This window comes from Oncorhynchus mykiss, chromosome 8, assembly GCF_013265735.2.
Source record: "Oncorhynchus mykiss isolate Arlee chromosome 8, USDA_OmykA_1.1, whole genome shotgun sequence".
Taxonomy (NCBI): Eukaryota; Metazoa; Chordata; class Actinopteri; order Salmoniformes; family Salmonidae; genus Oncorhynchus; species Oncorhynchus mykiss.
Window position 1 is genome coordinate 57,007,654 of NC_048572.1, and position 24,021 is coordinate 57,031,674.

The 24,021-nt window shown below is 41.3% G+C and overlaps 1 protein-coding gene across 1 annotated transcript; it reads right to left on the minus strand.

The window, feature by feature from the left end:
• Nucleotides 1–485: 485 nt before the first annotated feature.
• LOC110530205 (dual specificity protein phosphatase CDC14AB) lies at nucleotides 486–24,021 on the minus strand. The gene is made up of 13 exons (XM_021613082.2): nucleotides 23,733–24,021; nucleotides 23,153–23,243; nucleotides 21,147–21,222; nucleotides 20,842–20,934; nucleotides 20,671–20,750; nucleotides 19,961–20,027; nucleotides 18,838–18,988; nucleotides 18,233–18,463; nucleotides 17,378–17,516; nucleotides 15,631–15,796; nucleotides 3,479–3,564; nucleotides 3,159–3,302; nucleotides 486–1,170 (listed from the first exon to the last, which is right to left on the minus strand). The coding sequence occupies exons 1-13, from the start codon at nucleotides 23,776–23,778 to the stop codon at nucleotides 1,122–1,124; spliced, it is 1,419 nt and encodes a 472-aa protein (XP_021468757.1). The 5' UTR covers nucleotides 23,779–24,021; the 3' UTR covers nucleotides 486–1,121.

Sequence of the window (24,021 nt, forward strand, 5' to 3'; positions counted from 1 at the left end):
ATATATACAAATGTATCAAAGTAAAGACCGATATGTAAATTGCCTTTTACATTGTAGAACCAGTGTATTGGTTAACAATTTGGTAATGGTATGGTCACGTATGAGGCCAAGTAGGCCTATGGCATATTCACCATTGGATCGCAAAGGCTGCGTTTACACAGGCAGCCAAATTCAGATATTTTTTTTCACTGGTATTTTTTGGTATTTTGACCAATCAGATAAATTCTGAAAAACATCTTGTGAAGAAATCTGATTGGTCATAAAATACCAATTAGTGGAAAAAAATCATCAGAATTGGGCTGCCTGTGTAAACACAAGATCTGCAAATATATATTTTTTTTAAGTAGCACTTCAATCTGCCTTAACTTCTGTTGATTTCCTGCCCTTACAACTGCTATACATGGTCCCTATTTTATTGTTGGAGATATTAATATACGCCGAAAAATGTAAAATAACATTTGCAGAGAAAGACAACTTATTTTAACAAGGAATAATTTTAATCAAATTTAAATGACAATGTACTAATAGTATTTCTGCAAAGTTTGCAGAAATACATTCCATATACGCCATACAGGCCTACTACTTAAAGTCATTTAAAACAAAACAATTGTCTCGAGCCTGTCAACAAGAGTCGTAAAAACAAGTCCGAAAGAAAGTGCTCAACCAGAGTCACTTCTGTTACAATCCAAATGTGTATTCACATAAAACAAATGGATCTCCTGAATGACAACATTCATAAGACAGCCACTCATGAATAAATTGAGTGTACAGTAGGATGTGTCCTCTTTTACAGCGTCAAACAATAGAAATTAAATAACTGAATAAGAGAAAGAGAAAGCCATGATAAACATTCTCCTTGCACACAATTACAATGATAATAAACCCATTTTGAAATCAAACAATTACATTGATTGAAATGAGATCATGTCGACAAATCCAATTGTTACAAATATTATTTTTTACAGAGTGTCTCAGGGGTGGATTAGATATTTTTTTTTGTATTATTAAATGTTATTTAACGTGCATTTATAACAGAGACTATCGTGGGTTAACCTCCTGTCTCCTGGGGTCAACTGGAAGGTCAGAAGGTCAAAGATGAAAAGTCAGTGATCAACGTGGGCTCAGTGAATGGTAGTAGCCTTAGAGCTGAACATACTCAGGCTAAACGGACTAGAAGGAGAGAGAGAGACAAAAGGGAGAGATCATACAGTTGAAGTCGAAAGTTTACATACACCTTAGCCAAATACATTTAAACTCAGTTTTCACAAGTCCTGACATTTAATCCTAGTAAAAATTCCCTGTCTTAGGTCAGTTAGGATCACCACTTTATTTTAAGAATGTGAAATGTCAGAATAATAGTAGAGAGAATTATTTATTTCAGCTTTTATTTCTTTCATCACATTCCTAGTGGGTCAGACGTTTACATACACTCAATTTGTATTTGGTAGCATTGCCTTTAAATAGTTTAACTTGGGTCAAACGTTTCAGGTAACCTTCCACAAGCTTCCCACAATAAGTTGGGTGCATTTTGGCCCATTCCGCCTGACAGAGCTGGTGTAACTGAATCAGGTTTGTAGGCCTCCTTGCTCGCACATGCTTTTTCAGTTCTGACCACAAATGTTTTATAGGATTGAGGTCAGGGCTTTGTGATGGCCACTCCAATATCTTGACTTTGTTATCCTTAAGCCATTTTGCCACAACTTTGGAAGTATGCTGGGGTCATTGTCCATTTGGAAGACCCATTTGCGACCAAGCATTAACTTGATTAACTGATGTCTTGAGATGTTGCTTCAATATATGCACATCATTTTCCTCCCTCATGATGCCATCTATTTTGTGAAGTGCACCAGTCCCTCCTGCAGCAAAGCACCCCCACAACATGATGCTGCCACCCCCATGCTTCATGGTTGGGATGGTGTTCTTCGGCTTGCAAGCCTCCCCCTTTTTCCTCCAAACAAAGCGATGGTCATTATGGCCAAACAGTTCTATTTTTGTTTCATCAGACCAGAGGACATTTCTCCAAAAGGTATGATCATTGTCCCCATATGCAGTTGCAAACTGTAGTCTGGCTTTTTTTATGGCAGTTTTGGAGCAGTGCTTCTTCCTTGCTGAGCGGCCATTCAGGTTATGTTGATATAGGACTCGTTTTACTGTGGATATAGATACTGTTGTACCTGTTGCCTGCAGCATCTTCACAAGGTCCTTTGCTGTTGTTCTGGGATTGATTTGCACTTTTCACACCAAAATACATTCATCTTTAGGAGACAGAACGCGTCTCCTTCCTGAGCGGTATGACGGCTGCATGGTGTTTATACTTACGTACTATTGTTTGTGCAAATGAACGTGGTACCTTCAGGCGTTTGGAAATCGCTCCCAAGAACCAGACTTGTAGAGGTCTACAAAAAAAAAATCTGATATCATGGCTGATTTCTTTAGATTTTCCCATGATGTCAAGCAAAGATGCACTGAGTTTGAAGGTAGGACAGTGGGGCAAAAAAGTATTTAGTCAGTCACCAATTGTGCAAGTTCTCCCACTTGTGCAAGTTCTCCCACTTGTTTGTAGGTGACCAAATACTTATTTTCCACCATCATTTGCAAATAAATTCATTAAATATCCTACAATGTGATTTTCAGGATTTTTTTTTCTCATTTTGTCTGTCATAGTTGAAGTGTACCTATGATGAAAGTTACAGGCCTCTCTCATCTTCTTAAGTGGGAGACCTTGCACAATTGGTGGCTGACTAAATACTTTTTTGCCCCACTGTACATCCACAGGTACACCTCCAATTGACTCAAATTAGGTAATTTAGCCTATCAGAAGCTTCTAAAGCCATGACATCATTTTCTGGATTTTTCCAAGCTGATTAAAGGCACAGTCAACTTAGTGTATGTAAACTTATGACCCACTGGAATTGTGATAAAGTTAATTATAAGTGAAATAATCTGTCTGTAAACAATTGTTGGAAAAATGACTTGTGTCATGCACAAAGTAGATGTCCTAATCGACTTGCCAAAACTATAGTCTGTTAAGAAGAAATTAGCGGAGTGGTTGAAAAACTAGTTTTAATGACTCCAACCTAAGTGTATGTAAACTTCCGACTTCAACTGTACATACCTGAACACATGAAGATGGCACAAAAACACACACAGAAACTCACCTCTTAAGGTTACTAGCTGATGATGAGGAGCTTTGCACCAGCCTCTTGGGAGAAGAGGAGGAGGAGAAGGGGACAGGGACCTGAGATAGCCTGGAACACTTGGGAGGGGTGATAGAGGTCTGACTGGTCTTTGTCAAATTCAACCTGGAGAAGGATGGTACAACAAACAATAAGGCTTTATAACCATTTAAAAATACATTCAAAGTATAGCTCTAAAGTTGAACGCAGGGTTATGTCTGTCGATGTACGATGCAAACAACGTCAACGAAGTATTGATGGATGTTTAACCACATTCACTTTCGCACAGCACACACACATACCGTGACGTGGTGGCAGACCTGGATGAGCGACGGCCTTTCAAATCCCTGAGTTTATCTCCTTGGGTCAGACACTCCCTGTAGTTATTCTGCAGATGACAGAGAGAGGGCGACAAACCAAGACATGCAGTCGCAATCATTTCACATCCTAGCAAAATGCCAGCCCTTAGACAGGGTCAGACCATTTCAGATTATAATGCAGTGAATAAAAACTGACCTGAATCCTTATTGTACCTGACAGACAGTCCTATATGTAACACCACATGTGTCAAATACGGGCTGAGTCTGGCCCGTGACACATTTCTATCTGGCCCGTGAAATGATTTGGGATGTCAATTCATTTTGGCCCGCTTTCATACCGCCTGCTATGCCCTGCACTAGAAGTCACAGCAAGCAATGCCCGAGCCAGCCAGTGTTTAAAAGTGTTGTAAGCCAAATGTCCATGCCGAGTTTCAGTACCGACTGGTCATTGCTGTAACCTACATAAAATGTCATCTTGGTTGTCAAAAGAGTTAAGATAAAGGATTCCCACGAGGGTATAAATTACTACTAAAGGACAATAGGACAAACAAGCGAGTATAAATTAGTAAACTTTACAAAATTACAACCTCATGCGCCCGCAACGGTGAATTCAAAGTTCAATTGCGCTGCTTTTCTGTGTCCCGTTTACGTTGCTTTCGTGTGTCCCATTTACAGCTCGCAGCAGAGGGAAAGTGTACAGACACATGCCACAGTCCTAGCTAAGCTACAAATATGTTGTGGTCTGGCAAATATGTTGTAGCTTGACAATGACTAACCAAAAAAAAAACACCATTGTCAAAGGAATTGAACAATTCCTATATATATATTCATTAACCAATTCAATTGAAATCACTGTCTGTTTTTAAGAATTTGTAAGATTCTCATTTGCATAAAACAGACAGAGACCAGTCTATCAAAATTAGCCAATAGCATTCTCGAGAGCGCTGCTCATAGAACCATGTACAACAGTTTACAGTACCTTGCGAAAGTATTCAGCCCCCTTGAACTTTGCGACCTTTTGCCACATTTCAGGCTTCAAACATAAAGATATAAAACTGTATTTTTTTGTGAAGAATCAACAACAAGTGGGACACAATCATGAAGTGGAACGACATTTATTGGATATTTCAAACTTTTTTAACAAATCAAAAACTGAAAAATTGTGCGTGCAACATTATTCACCCCCCTTAAGTTAATACTTTGTAGCGCCACCTTTTGCTGCGATTACAGCTGTAAGTCACTTGGGGTATGTCTCTATCAGTTTTGCACATCGAGAGACTGAATTTTTTTCCCATTCCTCCTTGCAAAACAGCTCGAGCTCAGTGAGGTTGGATGGAGAGCATTTGTGAACAGCAGTTTTCAGTTCTTTCCACAGATTCTCGATTGGATTCAGGTCTGGACTTTGACTTGGCTATTCTAACACTTTGATATGTTTATTTTTGAACCATTCCATTGTAGATTTTGCTTTATGTTTTGGATCATTGTCTTGTTGGAAGACAAATCTCCGTCCCAGTCTCAGGTCTTTTGCAGACTCCATCAGGTTTTCTTCCAGAATGGTCCTGTATTTGGCTCCATCCATCTTCCCATCAATTTGAACCATCTTCCCTGTCCCTGCTGAAGAAAAGCAGGCCCAAACCATGATGCTGCCACCACCATGTTTGACAGTGGGGATGGTGTGTTCAGGGTGATGAGCTGTGTTGCTTTTACGCCAAATATAACGTTTTGCATTGTTGCCAAAAATTTCAATTTTGGTTTCATCTGACCAGAGCACCTTCTTACACATGTTTGGTGTGTCTCCCAGGTGGCTTGTGGCAAACTTTAAACAACACTTTTTATGGATATCTTTAAGAAATGGCTTTCTTCTTGCCACTCTTCCATAAAGGACAGATTTGTGCAATATACGACTGATTGTTGTCCTATGGACAGAGTCTCCCACCTCAGCTGTAGATCTCTGCAGTTCATCCAGAGTGATCATGGGCCTCTTGGCTGCATCTCTGATCAGTCTTCTCCTTGCATGAGCTGAAAGTTTAGAGGGACGGCCAGGTCTTGGTAGATTTGCAGTGGTCTGATACTCCTTCCATTTCAATATTATCGCTTGCACAGTGCTCCTTGGGATGTTTAAAGCTTGGGAAATCTTTTTGTATCCAAATCCGGCTTTAAACTTCTTCACAACAGTATCTCGGACCTGCCTGGTGTGTTGCTTGCTCTTCATGATGCTCTCTGCGCTTTTAACGGACCTCTGAGACTATCACAGTGCAGGTGCATTTATACGGAGACTTGATTACACACAGGTGGATTGTATTTATCATCATTAGTCATTTAGGTCAACATTGGATCATTCAGAGATCCTCACTGAACTTCTGGAGAGAGTTTGCTGCACTGAAAGTTCAAGGGGGCCGAATACTTTCGCAAGGCACTGTATATATCACATATGAAGTCATAGGTTATAAAATGTATCTCCTCCTCTCGACCAGGAGGTTCAAAAGTTCATTCCAACTCACTAGCGCACATACCTGACACACTATATCTGGATTAACTCCTGAAGTCTCACCATAGTCTATTACCACTTAGCAGACAGTTCCAGATAAGGAAAACCTGGAGGGGCTCTCGCTGTCTTATTTTATCGTTACAGAGTTATAGCTGAGTCGGTTCAAACATAGGTTAATGACACTCTTTGCTTACTTTAGACACACACACATACATCCCTTCTTCCAAAATGGTTATCATTTCCAATTACCCCTTGTCCATGCCACATAACCTCTTTCTTAGGAACTAACATTATTAATCAGATATTGTAAAACAGGTTAGAGTTTAATTAGTTATAGTTCTATTTAAATGTAAATATTGTTTAGTCATTATTCATAAAATTCCTAACAACCATGCAAAGGAGAAACATGTGGGACTATTACAGCAACATTTGAGAAATAGCCTAGGCTACCTACTCAAATCAAGACATTTTCAGTGCACCATACAGCAATGTTGCATTCTGCCACACCAGTGATCCATGCAGTGCAAGAAATTGATTTTTTTTTAAAGTTTAAATGTTACAACAACCGAGCTATGTTTTTGTTATTCGGCGTTATGAAATACTTTTTGATTAAGGTCACAGGATATAGCCAAATGCACAAGCGTAGCAGCAAAGACTGGACAAATATCTCTTCTTCTGTTTCAATATGTTAAAATGCTATATGCAGAATCCTATGTAGATAAGTGGACATTATAAAATGGACATGGGTAGCAGTTGTAGGACTATGCAAAAAAATATTTTTAACAAATATAATAGGCTATGTCTGGCACGCAAATTCGTTGAGCTTTTTCAATATGCACTGGTTGAGTTTGGCAGCCCTGTGTTGCACAATATATTTCTATCTGAACGTTCTGTGACATTACACCCTTCAGAACAGGACCCAGGACACCCCATTCAAACTGTAAAATCACATTTCAAAAAAACTAAAAAACATACAAACTAACTCTGACCAAACCGGATTTATCTCAGGTAGTCAATCTTTCTATAATATTCGCCGACTATTTAATGTTCTCTATTCTGCCCACTCAACTCTACAGCCAGAAGTTGTCATCTCTTATGCTGAAAAGGCTTTCGGCCGGGGGTTGAGTGGGAATATCTATTTGCAGTACTAGAGAGATTTGGGTTTGGTCCTGTCATTCCTTTCCTGGATTAAGATGTTGTACTCGTCCCCAGTGGCTTCTGTTCACACCAACAATGTTACCTCCAGCTACTTCCTCTCCACAGAGGGCCAGGCAGGGTTGCTGTTTTTCCGTATAGGGTAGGGTTGCTTATATCTGTATAAGCCTCTTGCTATCGCCCTGCGGGCGGAGGAGAGGATTAAGGGAATACTAAGGGGCGACATAACTCACAAGGTGTCCATGTAAGCAGAAAATCTTCTTTTATACATCTCTAACCCTATGCCCGCTCTCTTAGACATGCTACAAGGTTTTGGGACATTCTCTGGTTGTCAGCTAAACCTAACAAAAAGTGTGCTCCTCCCCATTAATCCGTTCGCAGAAGGAATTGGGTATGCCAATTTCCCATTTAAGCATCAGGTCTTTATTTATTTGGGGATAAAGGTCACAAGCTCATTTAAGGCTCTGTCTAAACATAACTTCAAAACAATCCTGGAGCGCACTAAGCAGGATTTCATTAGGTACTCGTCTCTTCCCATTTCATTAGCAGGTCGCATTCATTCTGTTAAGATGCCTGTACTACCTAGGTTTTTGTACCTATTCCAAATGATTGCCATTTGTCTGCCAAAGTCGATGTTCAAACAACTGGACAGCTACATTTCCAACTTCATTTGGAATAAGTCAAATCCACGAATGAAAAAGGTATATCTAGAGAGGCCTAAGCCTACAGGCTTTTTTACACTACTACTGGTCAGCAAATATTTCTAAATGTGTTTAATGTGTTTCTACATTTGAAAACAAGGAAGGCCCAACTTGGGCCATCATAGAGTTACAGTCAAGCCTTCCAACGTCCCCGGTATCGCTCCTGTGCTCCCCAATGCCCATGAACCTTGGCATCCATGTTTTAAACCCCATTGTTAAGAACTCCCTTAAAATCTGGTCCCAATTCCAAAGTCACTTTAGCCTTTAACAAGCAAGTGGCTTCTCTTCATTAACATCTAATCATCTCTTCCCAGCGTCACAGATTGACACGGCATTCCAGTTCTGGCATAGGAACGGTCTGCTGGTTTTTTTGTGACCTATTTGTTGATAACACATTCGTCTCATTCGATACTCTGAGGGTTGACCATAATATTCCCAATAGCCACTTTATTAGATATCTGCAAACTCGCAGCTTTGCCAAAAAACATTTCCCTTCATTTCCACTCGAGCCCACTAAGTGTCCAGTCGAGAGGTGCTTAGATCTTAACCCTTATCTGAAGGGCACAATCTCCAGACTATACGACATAATACAGAACATTAATCCACCTTCCTTTGCAAATACAAAATCTGCATGGGAGCTACACGATGACATATGGCAACAGTGTATTGAGTGTATCCACACATCATCATTTTGCATAAGGCGTGGGCTTTTGTCAAATGACAGATTGGGAAAAATACACCCAAATGTTGACCAAAGTGTTTGAGATGCCACCAGAGTCCAGCGACTGTGGGACATATGTTTTGGTCATGCCAATCTTTGACTGGCTTCTGGGACCCATTTGAGAGGCATTCTCACATATGTGTAATACAACTGTTAGCACCAACCCGGTCCCTGCCATTTTTTTGGGGTACTTCCCCTAGACCAGAATGCTACCAAGCATCAGGCAAATGCGAAAGCCGCCCTCCTTTATGCAGTGGGTTAAGGAGGTGATGTCATCTCTGCCTCTGGAGAAGGTTAGGTACACTGTGCATGGGTCCCAACAACAGTTTGACTTAAACTGGTCCCCATTAACACAATACGTGGAAAGTATTTTACTTAGTGTAACTTGCATAGTTTGGTAAGCGGTCATGTCTGTTCTAGTGGCCATTTGTGCTGATAAGAATTTTTCTATAACTTTATCCCCATTGTTTTTATTTCTATTACTGTTTGTTTCTGTTTTTCTGTCCTATTTAACTTACTTTTATAGATGCCTTGGTGGGTGGGTGGTTTGTAGGGAGGGAGGGAGGGAGGGAGGGAGGAAGTGGAGGGATGGGAGAATGAGGGGTTGGGGTTGTACTGTTTTTGTTGTTATATCTTAAGTCTATAAATAAAGTTAAAAAGTAAAACACACAAACAGGGATGGGGGGGTAACGGATTAGATGTAATCCGTTACATGTAACAGATTACAAAAAAACAAACTAATATGTTACATTACCAGCAAAAATATAGTAATCAGATTACAGATACTTTTGAAAAACTAGATGATTACTTCTAGGATTACTTTTAAATTCAGAAAGGATGTTTGCATGCTTTTTTTTTTACAACTTTTTGTTTTCTCAATGACATTCAAATCAGCATTGAAAAAAGACTCAAGTTTACATTTGTTTCTGCCTGAGCGAGTCTGACCACAAGTCAGAGACCACTATGATGACACACCAAATGCGTTTGATGAATCTTGGGGAAAGAGCAGGAATAGGCTTTTGAAGGCATTTAGTCCAAGCTATATCTTCCAATGGAGTGACTGCTGTTGGCAATCAAAGATTATCCAACTTGAATAAATGCTTGGAGGTAAGGATGACAGCAGTGGTGTAGCCTACGGGCGATTTGGATATCACTTATTATCTAAACTGAACAAAAAATAAACGCAACATGCAAAAATCGGAAAGCTTTTACTAAATTACAGTTCATATCAGTCAACTGAAATAAATTAATTTACGCCCTAATCTATGGATTTCACATGACTGGGAATGTATTTATTTATTTTTATTTCACCTTTATTTAACCAGGTAGGCCAGTTGAGAACAAGTTCTCAATTACAACTGCGACCTGGCCAAGATAAAGCAAAGCAGTTCGACGCACACAACAACACAGAGTTACACATGGAGTAAACAAACATACAGTCAATAATACAGTAGAAAAACAAGTCTATATACAATGTGTGCAAATGAGGTGAGATAAGGGAGGTAAGGCAATAAATAGGCCATGGTGGTAAAGTAAATACAATATAGAAATTAAACACTGGAATGGTAGATGTGCAGTAGATGAATGTGCAAAGTAGAAATACTGGGGTTCAAAGGAGCAAGATAAATAAATAAATAAATAAATACAGTAGGGGCTGAGGTAGTTGTTTGGGCTATTTACAGATGGGCTATGTACAGGTGCTATGTACAGGTCCTGCCAATACAGATACAGTATACCTTAAAAAATGGTAGGGGTGTGAATCAGAAAACCAGTCAGTATCTGGTGTCACCACCATTTGCCTCATGCAGCGCAACACATCTCCTTTGCATAGAGTTGATCAGGCTGTTAATTGTGGCCTGTGGAATGTTTTTTGTCCCATGCCTCTTCAATGGCTGTGTGAAGTTGCTGGATATTGGCAGGACCTGGAACACGCTGTGGTACACGTCCAGAGCATCCAAAACATGCTCAATAGCAATGTTCCTTTAAGATGCACACATGCGTGGGCGCTCAGCTCCCCTCGGCCCGCGCTAAGAAACACTCGATTGAACTTCACTCAATTTTCTAGAGTTTTCCTCTTTAGTTAACACTATCAACTTTTCGCTCTACTGTGGCAATATTAGCCACATTCAATGTCACATATCGTAACAAAACAAACAATGAAGACAGTATGCTAAATTAACTTTGCTAGAGATTGTCTTGTAGGTAGAGTGCATTGGAGCAGGATTCTATTGCATTGACAGGCTCGAATCAGGGCTGTACTCTACACAGACCGGTGCGCCATAACCAATCAGAGCTGCAGTAGGCCTATATGTAAATAGCCATTGCCATTTATAGATCTGTGCCATTCACTTTGAACTGGACTATGTTTAGGCTACCGTGTGAGTGGTCGTGACTCGAAGTGGCGGTTCTAGCTAGTATGGCTCCCTGGGCAAACCCCCCCTTCAGCTTTTTTTTAATCTAAAAAGTTATCCTTTTTAGATAAAACTATACTAAATATAATCACGTCACCAAATAACTGATTAAAACACTATTTTTCAAAGGTCTACAGTAGCCTCAGCAGCACTCTGTAGGGTAGCACCATGGTGTAGCCGGAGGACAGCTAGCTTCCGCCCTCCTCTGACTTCAATACAAAACCTAGGAGGCTCATGGTTCTCAAGCCCTTCCATAGGCTTACACAGTAATTATGACAACTTCCGGAGGACGTCCTCCAGCCTATCAGAGCTCTTGCAGCATGAACTGACATGTTGTCCACCCAATCAAATGATCAGAGAATTAATCTAGTACTGAAAGCATAAACTACAGCTAGCTAGCACTGCAGTCTTTAAAATATGGTGAGTATTTGACTCAGAGAGGGAAAGACAATAGTTGAACAGTTTTTAACAAATGAATTTCTTCCAAAATGATGTAGAAGCAAGAGAGAAAGATTTCTTTTTTTCACTTTCACTTACTTAGCTAGCAAATGCAGCTAGTTTAGCCTACTGAAACACCCTGCTCAAACAGAGGGATAATATGTGGCTAGGTGACTATGACTGTCCAAAACAACACTGGAACTCTTCCAAGTGAAGGTAAGCGTTTGCTATTACAAAAGTATTGCCACCGGGGCCAACCAGTGAAATGCATGATTGTAGCGGGTTTACTAACACATTCGTTCTATTGGCTATGACGTTACTTTAGCTAATATGGTGACATGGTGTAGGCTGTGTGTAGTTTGGCTTGGAAAGGTATTTTCGCCTGGTCACATACAGCTGATGTGTTGTGCATTGAAGTCCACAAGCGGAGGGAAGAGAAGGAATACAACATGTCTGTTATGAGAGTGAACTCCGTTTACGCATGATCAGGGGTGTGTATTTATTCCGCCGATTCTGTTGAAAAAAACGCTTCTTAAATGGAAGCAAACGGAACAAAATGGGGATAAACATACCAGAATTTGTCCAATAGAAACTTGTCTCTCGACCTGTGTGCACCTATACAGTTGAAGTTGGAAGTTTACATACACTTAGGTTGGAGTCATTAAAACTTGTTTTTCAACCACTCCACAAATTTATTATTAACAAACTATAGTTTTGGCAAGTTGGTTAGGACATCTACTTGGCGTGTGACACAAGTAATTTTTCCAACAATTGTTTCCAGATAGATTATTTCACTTATAATTCACTTTATCACAATTCCAGTGGGTCAGAAGCTTACATACACTAAGTTGACTGTGCCTTTAAACAGCTTGGAGAATCCCAGAAAATTATGTCATGGCTTTAGAAGCTTCTGATAGGCTAAATTACATAATTTGAGTCAATTGGAGGTGTACTTGTGGATGTATTTCAAGTCCTACCTTCAAATTCAGTGCCTCTTCGCCTGACATTATGGGAAAATCAAAAGAAATCAGCCAAGACCTCAGAAAAAAGATTGTAGACCTCCACAACTCTGGTTCATCCTTTGGAGCAATTTACAAACGCCTGAAGGTACCACGTTCATCTGTACAAACAATAGTATGCAAGGATAAACACCATGGGACCAGACCCGTCATACCGCTCAGGAAGGAGACGAGTTCTGTCTCCGAGAGATGAACGTACTGTACTTTAGTGCGAAAAGTGCAAATCAATCCCAGAACAACAGCAAAGGACCTTGTGAAGATGCTGAAGGAAACAGGTACAAAAGTATCTATATCCACAGTAAAATATCGACATAACCTGAATGGCCGCTCAGCAAGGAAGAAGCCACTGCTCCAAAACTGCCATAAAAAAAGCCAGACACGGTTTGCAACTGCACATGACCATCGTTATGTTTGGAGGAATAATGGAGAGGCTTGCAAGCCGTAGAACACCATCCCAACCGTGAAGCACGGGGATGGCAGCATCATATTGTGGGGGTGCTTTGCTGCAGGAGGGAATGGTGTACTTCACAAAATAGATGGCATTATGAGGGAGGAAAATTACGTGGATATATTGAAGCAACATCTCATGACATCAGTCAGGAAGTTAATGCTTGGTCGCAAATGGGTCTTCCAAATGGACAATGACCCCAAGCATACTTCCAAATTTGTGGCAAAATGGCTTAAGGACAACAAAGTCAAGGTATTGGAGTGGCCATCACAAAGCCCTGACCTCAATCCTATAGAAAAGTTGTGGGACTGAAAAAGGGTGTGCGAGCAAGGAGGCCTACAAACCTGACTCAGTTACACCAACTCTGTCAAAAGGAATGGGCCAAAATGCACCCAATTTATTGTGGGAAGCTTGTGGAAGGCTAACTGAAACGTTTGACCCAAGTTAAACAATTTAAAGGCAATGCTACCAAATACTAATTGAGTGTATGTAAACTTCTGACCCACTGGGAATGTGATGAAAGAAATAAAAGCTGAAATAAATCACTCTACTATTATTCTGATATTTCACATTCTTAAAATAAAGTGGTGATCCTAACTGACCTAAAGACAGTGAATTTCTACTAGGACTAAATGTCAGGAATTGTGAAAATCTGAGTTTAAATGTATTTGGCTAAGGTGTATGTAAACTTTCGACTTCAACTGTACGTTGTAAACTTTCATTCATAGGCTAGGTTAGCAACCTCATGATGGGTATAGGGAAAATGTGAGTATCATGTAGTAGCCTAAACCTATTGCTGTTACATTGAACTGGGTGAATGGAATATGAAGTCATCTGTCACACCCTGATCTGTTTCACCTGTCTTTGTGATCGTCTCCACCCCCCTCCAGGTGTCGCACATCTTCCCCTGTGTATTTATACCTGTGTTCTCTGTTGGTCTGTTGCCAGTTTGTCTTGTTTGTTCGAGTCAACCAGCGTTTTGTGTTTCACCTGCTTTTTCTAGTCTCTCTTTTCTTGCCCTCCCAGTTTTGACCCTCACCTGCCTGACCACTCTGCCTGCCCAACCCACAGCCTGCCTGCCAACCTGTACCGCTGCCCCCCTCTGGATTACCGACCTCTGCCTTACCCAGACCCTGAGCCAGCCTGCGGTCTGGTACCGTTGCCTGACCTCTGGTTTTATGACCCCTGCCTGCCTTGACCTGTCTATTGCCTGCACCTGTTGGAAGATTAAACTATTGTTTATTCGATGTGGTCTGCATCTCGGTCTTCCCTTCATACCTAATATCATCCAATAACTTGAGACATTGTGTTGTTGTGTGACAAAACTGTACATTTTCATGTGGCCTTTTATTGTCCCCTGCACAAGGTGGACATGTGCAATGATCATGCTGTTTAATCAGCTTCTTGATATGCCCCACCTGCCAGGTGGATGGATTTACCTTGGTAAAGGAGAAATGCTCACTAACAGGGATGTAAACAAATTTGGGCACAATATTTTTGAGAAACAAGCTGTTTGTGCGTATGCAAAATTTCCGGGATATTTTATTTCAGCTCATGGAACATGGGACCAACACTTTACATGTGTTTGTATTTTTGTTCAGTGTACGTAGGGCATTGATGTGAATCACACTGCTACTCTCTCATTTAGCTATTTGTGCTTTACGGTGTTGTGAATGTGAATGGCTGTTCACAAATGTATATGTGTATTTTAACACAATAGTTGAATTGAAGAATTGTAAGCTGCTTATTAATCATTGTTTTTGTGACCAGGGGTGTATTCATCAAGAAATCTGTTACCGTTTAAGAACCAAACTGAAGCAAACAGAGTAAAATAAGAGTTCCTATCAGAAAATTCAGGTAGGTCCTTTCCCATTTTGTTCCGTTTGCTTTCGTTTTGTAACAGAATCGGCATAATTAATATGACCCAGTGGACAGCCAGTAAACTCCCCTGTGGTACTATGCTCCGTCAAAAACTAGTTTAATAAGACCATGAGTGGGGATTTTATTTCTCAATCGAAAGCTGATTAAATTTTAGGCCTAACGGACAAATGCTCAAACTCACACACTTTTGATAGACTAATTATAGGCAAATTATCAAGATATCAGTGTCACCAACAAAAATGTAAACAATAGGCCTCTATAGCAAATTTGTCACATGCAAAAAGAAAGCAATGTGTCAGAAGCAGCCTATATAACCAACCCATTAAGTAAAATCCAACATCCATTTATGACCAGCTATGTAAACTCTAACAATGATTTATCCTGCAATGGATGCTGTTCAATTGGTAATATTGACTTATGTCTTCTTCTAATGCCTCTTAAGCAGGTTGACATTTATTGGGATGAGTCTTGTCCTTGAGGCAGAACTGAGAGATTTCCACTAGATGGGCCAGCTGCAGAACACAAATTGTCTATATTGTAAAAATGTATGAAAACAAAAAATACAATTTGGTCTTAATTTAAGGTTAGGGTTAGGCACTAGGGGTTAGCAGTGTGGTTAAGGTTAGGTTTAAAATCGGATCGTATAACTTTGTGGCTGCTGTATGCCACCTAGTGACCACTCTGCAGAGCTGCCTCCAGGACAAGATGCATAACGAAAATGCTCTTAAAGGGAAAGTAATCAAATCACGTTACTGAGTTTGGGATATCCCAAAATTGCATTACTGATTACAATTTTGGACAGGTAACTAATGGATCACATTTAGAAAGTAACCTACCCAACTCTACAAAGAACCATTGCCAAAGTCACTAACCTCATCCAGGCTGAAGGACTTATAAAGAACGGTGTTGATTGACAGGTCGTCCATGCTGGAGACGAGGCAAGTCACTTCCTGGTCCAGCTTTGGCCGCTGGCGACGCTGCTGCTGCTTCTGTTTGGTGCGATGCATGTCACCCTGCACCCACATACTGTGCTGCTTACTAAAGAGAGCGATAAGGAGTCAGGAGGAGAAAAATATTAAACTGTACCAAACTTCCACAGATATAAGAGGCAGATTATAAACTAAAATTGATTCAATTGTTTTCCTCCTCAATCTACACACAATACCCCATAATGACAAAGCGAAAATAGGTTTTTAGAAATACCTTATTTACATAAGTATTCAGAACCTTTGCTATGCGACTCGAGCTCAGGTGCATCCTGTTTCCATTGATCGTCCTTGACATGTTTCTACAACCTGATTGGAGTCCACCTGTGGTCAATTCAATTGATTGGACATTTGGAAAGGCACACTCCTGCCTATATAAGGTCCCACAGTTGACAGTGCATGTCAGAGCAAAAACCAAGCCATGAAGTTGAAGGAATTGTCCATAGAGCGCTGAGACAGGATTGTGTCGAGGCACATATCTGTGGAAGGGTACCAAAAAATGTCTACAGCATTGAAGGTCCCCATCAGCATTGAAGGTCTCTATCATTCTTAAATAGAAGAAGTTTGGAACCACCAAGACTCTTGTTAGAGCTGGCCGCCTGGCCAAACTGAGCAATCGGGGGAGAAGGGCCTTGGTCAGGGAGGTGACCAAGAACCAGATGGTCACTGTGACAGAGTTCCAGAGTTCCTCTGTGGGGATGGGAGAACCCTCCAGAAGGACAACCATCTCTGCAGCACTCCACCAATCAGGCATTTATGGTAAAGTGGCCAGACGGAAGCCACTCCTCAGTAAAAGTCACATGACAGCCCGCTTGAGTTTGGCAAAAGGCACCTAAAAGACTCTCAGACCATGAGAAACAAGATTCTCTGGTCTGTTGAAACCAAGATTAATCTATTTTGCCTGAATGCCAAGTGTCACATCTGGAGGAAACCTAGCACAATCCCTATGGTGAAGCATGGTGGTGGCAGCATTATGCTGTGGGAATGTTTTTCGGCGGCAGGGACTGGGAGGCTAGTCAGGATCGAGTGAAAGATGAACGTAGCAAAGCACAGAGAGATCCTTGATTGAAAACCTTCCCCAGAGTGCTCAGGACCTCAGACTGTGGCGAAGGATCACCTTCCAACACGACAACGACCCTAAGCACAAAGCCAAGACTCTGCAGGAGTGGCTACGGGACACGTCTCTGAATGTCCTGGAGTGGCCCAGACTTGAACCCGATCGAACATCTCTGGAGACCTGAAAATAGCTGTGCAGCGAAGCTCCCCATCCAACCTGACAGAGCTTGAGAGGATCTGGAGAAGAATGGGAGAAACTCCCCAAATACAGGTGTGCCAAGCTTGTAGCGTCATACCCAAGAAGACTCAAGGCTGTAATTGCTGTCAAAGGTGCTTCAACAAAGTACTGAGTAACTGGGTCTGAATACTTTTGTAAATGTGTCCATTTTTGTCAATTTTTGCTTTGTCATTATGGGATATTGTGTGTAGATTGATGAGAGAGAAAAAAACAATAGAATCCATTTTAGAATAAGGCTGTAACATAACATTTAGAAAAAGTCAAGGGGTCAGAATACTTTCTGAATGCACTGTATCTTTCACTGGGTCTTAGTGTGACATATTGGGGTTTATTCCTTACTCTTCTAGAAAGTCCTGCTGAGGTCCGATGATGGATCCAGGCCTGCAGATCCTGATCCAGGCGATGGCGTCAGCCGCTGTGAAACGATAGTGCTTCATCAGGTAACAACCTATCAGAGTCCCCGTACGACCCAGACCCGCTGTGAATGGACAGAGGGGAAGAGTGGGCAGAAAAGAGTGAGAGTGAAGAGAAAAGACAGTTCTTTATGAGTGTCACACACCTGTCTTTGTGCTTGATTTCACCACCCTCCAGGTGTTGGCCATCTTACCCATTATCCCCAGTGTACTTATACCGGTGTTCTCCGTTTGTCTGTTGCCAGTTTGTTTTGTTTCGTCAAGCCTACCAGCATTTTGTCCCGTGCTCCTGCCGGTTTGTAGTTCCTGTTTTCTAGCATTCCCGGTTTCTAGCATTCCCCATTCTTCCTGCCCTGACCCTGAGCATGCCTGTCTTTCTGTACCTTGCCATACCACTCTGGATTACTGACCTCTGCCTGCCCTGAGCCTGCCTTCCGTTCTGTACCTTTCGTACTCTGCACTGAAGTATTGACCTCTGCATGCCCTTGAGCTGTCGTTTGCCTGCCCTCCCTGTTTTTGTAATAAACTTTTGTTACTTCGAAACAGTCTGCACCTGGGTTTTCTCCTGAGCCTTGACATAGAGAGTAATGGCGAGAGAGGAGTAAGCCTACTGTTGAAATGTCAGCCTATTGCTGCCCTCTAATGATGAGTCTCTGTGTCACTGCATGCTAGAGTCCAACACTGAATAATGATCTTATTTACTACTGAACAGACAGCAGAGCTAAGTATGAGGTCCATGCTAGTTTTATGAACTCATTAATACACACACAAAGCCTCTCACCTTTGCAGTGGACAGCCACAGCGCCCTCAGTGCTCTCACACACGTGGAGGAAGCGTCGTGTGATGAGGTCACTGGGCGTGGTTCCATCCACGAAGAACAGGTCGTGGTGCTCGAAGCCGCCGTCAGTGAACCGCCGTCCGTCATAGATCTTCCTGTTGAGCCGCACCACGGCGGTTACATGATGCTCCTGGAAATACGGGAAGTAGGCCTCTGGAGCATGGAGAGGGTATCCTGTGAGGGAGGGGGGGGACAGGGTTGGGGTCAGTGCCATTATAGTGGAGGTTGATGAAGGACAGTCATTTGGGGCGGCAGGTAACCTAGTGGAGAGTGTTGGACTAGTAACCGAAAGGTCGCAAGATCAAATCCCCAAGCTGACAAGGTAAACAAATCTGTCGTTCTGCCCCTGAACAAGGCAGTTAACCCACTGTTCCAAGGCCGTCATTGAAAATAAGAATTTGTTCTTAACTGACTTGCCTAGTTAAATAAATGTAGGTATTCTGTACTATCAACTGCCATTCCATTTACTGTGACATGACAAGCGCTATAATTGTCTCTTAAAACCATGAACTATGAAAAACATGTATAGGCAGCAAGGGAAAAGTCACCATTCTCTATCTTGCTTCTTGGGTGAGGTCCACTAAAGGCCAAAATCTTCCCAGGAATAATCCAGTTCATGTCTCCATTCTCTACTCGCTCGTAATGTTCATACTCTTCCACATCAAACGTCTCAAAGTTGAAGAATCCACATTGCAGGGCCTAAGGATGTAAAAAAAAAAAGCACACAGGGTGGTATTGAATCAAACCTGACATTAATTGTTGTTCACAAGAAGACCAGTACTTAGGAGCCACTTACATACACTGTAGAGTCATTACTATAGACATATCCTTGCAGTCACAAGGACCTGTGTCAACGTGGGGCCAGGAGAAATTGCGGCTCTTCCTCATCTTCTCTTTTTCTCTTATTAATTACGCACTCCATTGCACAACCCTTCTGGTCTTCACATCTCGCTGGCACTTGATTGGTTAACCAATCCATTAACTGGATATAGAGTCCACACACCAGGTTGCGTGGGAAGAATTGAGTCCCTGACTAAAAGGCTAGGGTGAGCACCAACACATAGAGCAGGGTCGCATCCAGGCGAGCAACATTTTGAAATGCTCAGATAGAAATGTTTTGCAGAGAACTAAGATGAGTCCATATTCTACATAGTTGAGAATCATGTCTAATCTAAATTCTATATTTCTATCTGAACGGAACATTCTGGAGTGAACCCATGATGTAAGCCTTCCTCCATGTTGATACATGCTAACCATGTTTCTCCCCCTGTGAGCATAATTGGACTAAAAGATTAACAATGCGACCAAGACAGAGAGAGGGAGGGAGAGAGGGGGGGATATTGAGAAAGAAAATGGATTCGTTGAGGCTATTTAACCTGTCTATGGGTCCTTTCAAACTCATAAAAAGGCTGGGTAATATGTTATAACATGTTTAAATGCTACACCATTGTAAATGCCATATATGTTAATACACGATGGAATACTCATTTATTAAGAGTATGTGCTACTTAGAAAAAGTTTATCAATACTTATTACTGACAGTTATAACTAATATCAAGCATTGGAAGACACCAAATACCCAGGACAAGAGGGACAGAGTCTAATAATATCTCCTTGTTTATAGTAAATAGCAACCCAAGGCTCAACTGAAAATAAACAATGCATTTTTACCTTGCGTATTCCTTGTAAACAGTCTAGGATGGTCAAATTGTACGTGCAGTCTCCGAGAGCAGCGTCCCTAAAAGAGAAGAACAAATGGTGAGTTCATTTCACATTTAGATACTATTGTTGGCTGTGCATCACAGTGTGTTGAAATGGCCTAACATGCTTGCTGGAAAAGCACTATTTCCAACCATCCTGTTGAACATGAAATGGTCGTCACTTCAACAGCTAACCTCATTATAAGCGTTTCCAATGATATTTACTCAACATACACCCAAACGGTGACAATGTCATTTGGTATGGTGTCGTATCATCCTGTGATGTCAGGATGATGGGGTTACAATGTGGCATTGAGTCATCAGGAATCTAGAAAGTTCTGCAGGAATTTTGCATCATTCCTCCACATTCTCATTTCAGTCAGTGGCACAGCCCGGCTAAATTGTGATTTGCGGCATATCGGAGTCTAATGCGAGCACATGGATACCAGTTATAGAAAATAAACAACAAATATTCCCCTTTGTTCAGTGGTACGCTATTTTAACATTATCGGTGACAAACATTAGGCAGTTAGGCATATCGGCATGAAGCTTGGCAGTATTTGTATATGAACCATTCATGCAGGGTGTTATGTACGCAGCATTAGCCTACCAACCTCTAAATTTAAGATTGGGCGCTAGAGTAACTGAATAGTTAGCTGGAGAGGTGTTTTGTTTGTTTACCTGAAAGGCAGATATGCAGTATTGTTTCCTGAGATGAGGCTCCTGTAGGCCTCCTCTGGGCTTCTCTTCAAATAGATCACCTGAAACAGACGTGTGCATGCGTGCGTATGCATTAGAGACAATAAGAGACTACGAGAATAACATAATAAAGACAAGAAGATGAACACTCACAGAATAGGCACCAATAAGTACTGCAGCATTGGCCCTCTTCCTCTGGTCATAGCTGGTGTAGTGAATCACCCTCTTTCTGGAATGAGTGAAGGACTGAAAGAAACCAGACTATCAACATTTCAAATCATGAGGTGTTTGTTAAAACGGCTTCTACGTTTGGTTTTATACGAAAGATTGTGTTGGAAATTACATTGTGATTACACAGTAATAGGAGCAACTTCGTGGAAAGGGTTATCAAAGGGGTAAAGTAAAGTGCATATTGAGGAAACCCCCTTGGAGTAATGGTAATACGAAATGTGTCTTACCTTGAGCTTCTTGTTCAGTTTACAGCAGTACCTGTACAGCATGCCCAGATTCAGGGGTCCAAAGTCAGCATAGAAGCTGAGACACAAGCCCGAGAGACAAATGTAAATAATGTAAGTAATAGTATAACTATTACTCTTCAGTGGAGAAAGGTAATATTACGTAGGCCTGAATACTGTAAATTAACTACTACAGAATAAGGTACATGTAATACAATTTTTTTTTTTTTGAAATCAGGTTGTAAAATCCAATTTTACACATGGTAACTGGTTGCCATTAGGCCTAGACCTACTTATTATTGGTTAGCCTAAATCCAGAGGCAACACGTGTTTTATCTATGTGCGCTACAGTGTCCTGAGTGACTCCCGAGTGGCGCAGCGGTCTATAAGGCACTGCATCTCAGTGCTTAGAAGTATCACTACAGACCCTGGTTCGATTCCAGGCTATATCAAAACTGGCCGTGATTGGGAGTCCCAAAGGGCGGTGCACAATTGGCCCAGCGTAGTCCGGGTTAGGGTTTGGCCAGGGTAAGAATCTCTTAACTGACTTTCATAGTGAAATAAATGTTAAATATTTTTTTTAAATAATAAAACAGTTGGGTCTGACATTTTTGACACACTTGATAAAGGTGAGCAAAGATTACTGTATAAAATAAATTATTTAAATGCTAAATGATATTGTACACTCACATTTTTGGGGTACCAAAAAATGCCTGCAGCACTGAAGGTCCCCAAGAACACTGTGGCCTCATTCATTTTTAAATGGAAGTAGTTAGAAACCACCAAGACTTGTCCTAGAGCTAGCCGCCTCAGCAATCGGGAGAGAAGGGCCATGATCAGGGAGCTGACCAAGAACCCGATGGTCACTCTGACAGAGCTCCAGAGTTAATCTGTGAAGATGGGAGAACCTTCCAGAAGGACAAAAATCTCTGCAGCATAACACCAAATCAGGCCTTTATGGTAAGAGTGGCCAGACGGAAACCACTCCTCAGTAAAAGGCACATGACACCCCGCTTGGAGTTTGCCAAATTAAAAGACTCTGACCATGGGAAACAAGATTCTCTGGTCTTGAGAAACCAAGATTGAACTCTTTGGCCTGAATGCCAAGCATCACGTCTGAAGGAAACCTGCCACCATCCCTACGGTGAAGCATGGTTCTGGCAGCATCATGTGGTGGGGATGATTTTCAGCGGCAGGGACTGGGAGATTAGTCAGGATCGAGGGAAAGATGAACGGAGCAAAGTAAAGAGAGATCCTTGATGAAAACTTGCACCAGAGCGCTCTGGACCTCAGACTGAGGCAAAGGGTCACCTTCCAACACGACCATGACCCTAAGCACACAGCCAAGACAACGCAAGAGTGGCTTCAGGACAAGTCTCAATGTCCTTGAGTGGCCCAGCCAGAGCCCGGACTTGAACCCAATCAAACATCTCTGGAGAGAGCTGAAAATAGCGGTGCAGCGACGCTCCCCATCCAACCTGACAGAGCTTGAGAGGATCTGCAGAGAAGAATGGTCGAAACTCCCAAAATACAGGTGAGAAGATTCGAGTTTGTAATCACTGACAAAGGTGCTTCAACAAAGTCCGGAGTAAAGGGTCTGAATACAAGTTGTGATACTAGTTTTTCAATTTTTAATACATTTGCTAACATTTCAAAAAAAAATGTTTTGCTTTGTCGTTATGGGGTATTGTGTGTAGATTGATGAGGAACATGTTTTATTTAATCAATTTTAGAATAAGGCTGTAACGTAACAAAATGTAGAAAAAGTGAAGGGGTCTGAATACTTTCTGAATGCACCGTAAACCCCTGGAGTTTGCTAAACGGCATAGGATTGGTACCGGTGCTTTGGTCAGATTACATGAAAATAGTGTTCATTGGCCACACAACACAACTTGTTAAGGTCAACGGCATCATGAAATGTATCCAGTACATCTGTCTCTAGACATGAAACCCATTGAAAACCTGTGGTTTGATTTGAAGAGGGTAGTCCATACAACAGGCCTACTTACTTCTCATAGAGAAATTCATCATCTGTGCTGAAGTAGTGAGAGTTTGCTGTAGTTTTCGGTTTGGTTCTAAGGGTTGCAAAATACAACCGGTCTGTAAGAGAATGAAGACCATGTAAAACAAGGGCAAAGAGATAACAACAATAAGAATAATCATATTTATTTTCCCACGCTCAGTGACCCACATTGGTGGTTCTTAAACCCTTTCCATTTCCCGAGGCTTAGCCTTCTTTGTTTCTTCCAAAACATCAAACATTCATTAACACCGGAAATATAAAGTTAATCTTGTGAGTCCATGTAGGCCTATGTTTTGGCTGATGCAATCAAATTTCCGTTCTGGGATATTAATAAAGTACTAAAGTCACTAGAAACTGAACAAACAATGCTCATAGAAACAACACAACTACACGAATGAAAAGCATTGATTCCACATACAAATTAGTTAAACAGCTGTTAAGTCACGTTCTAAACGTTGGTGGGCGAAAGCAATCTAATGATGTGCCTGACCAACACGTCCATGAACTCTCGCGCAATAAGTGGATGTTATTCAAGCCAAGTTGCGCAACTACTTTTATTTTGTTACCTTTGATGAACTCGGACGCTCCAAGTAGTACATATTCATCTGCCATTTCATTCGTCGTTGTTAAAATCTCAAAATTATATAGGGTCCTTCAACAGATGAATTGGAGATGGAGGGCGCAAATTGTTGGTGCAAAAATAAGTTATTTATACGCGCCCCCTTTTCAACTAAACTACAACACACAATACGAAATATTCCTCTTGATTATCTTATATTGACGAACTAGTGAAGAGTCAATAAAACATATGTTTCTTAACCTCAACACAGGGCACGTCGCTATGGTTTAGTTGAG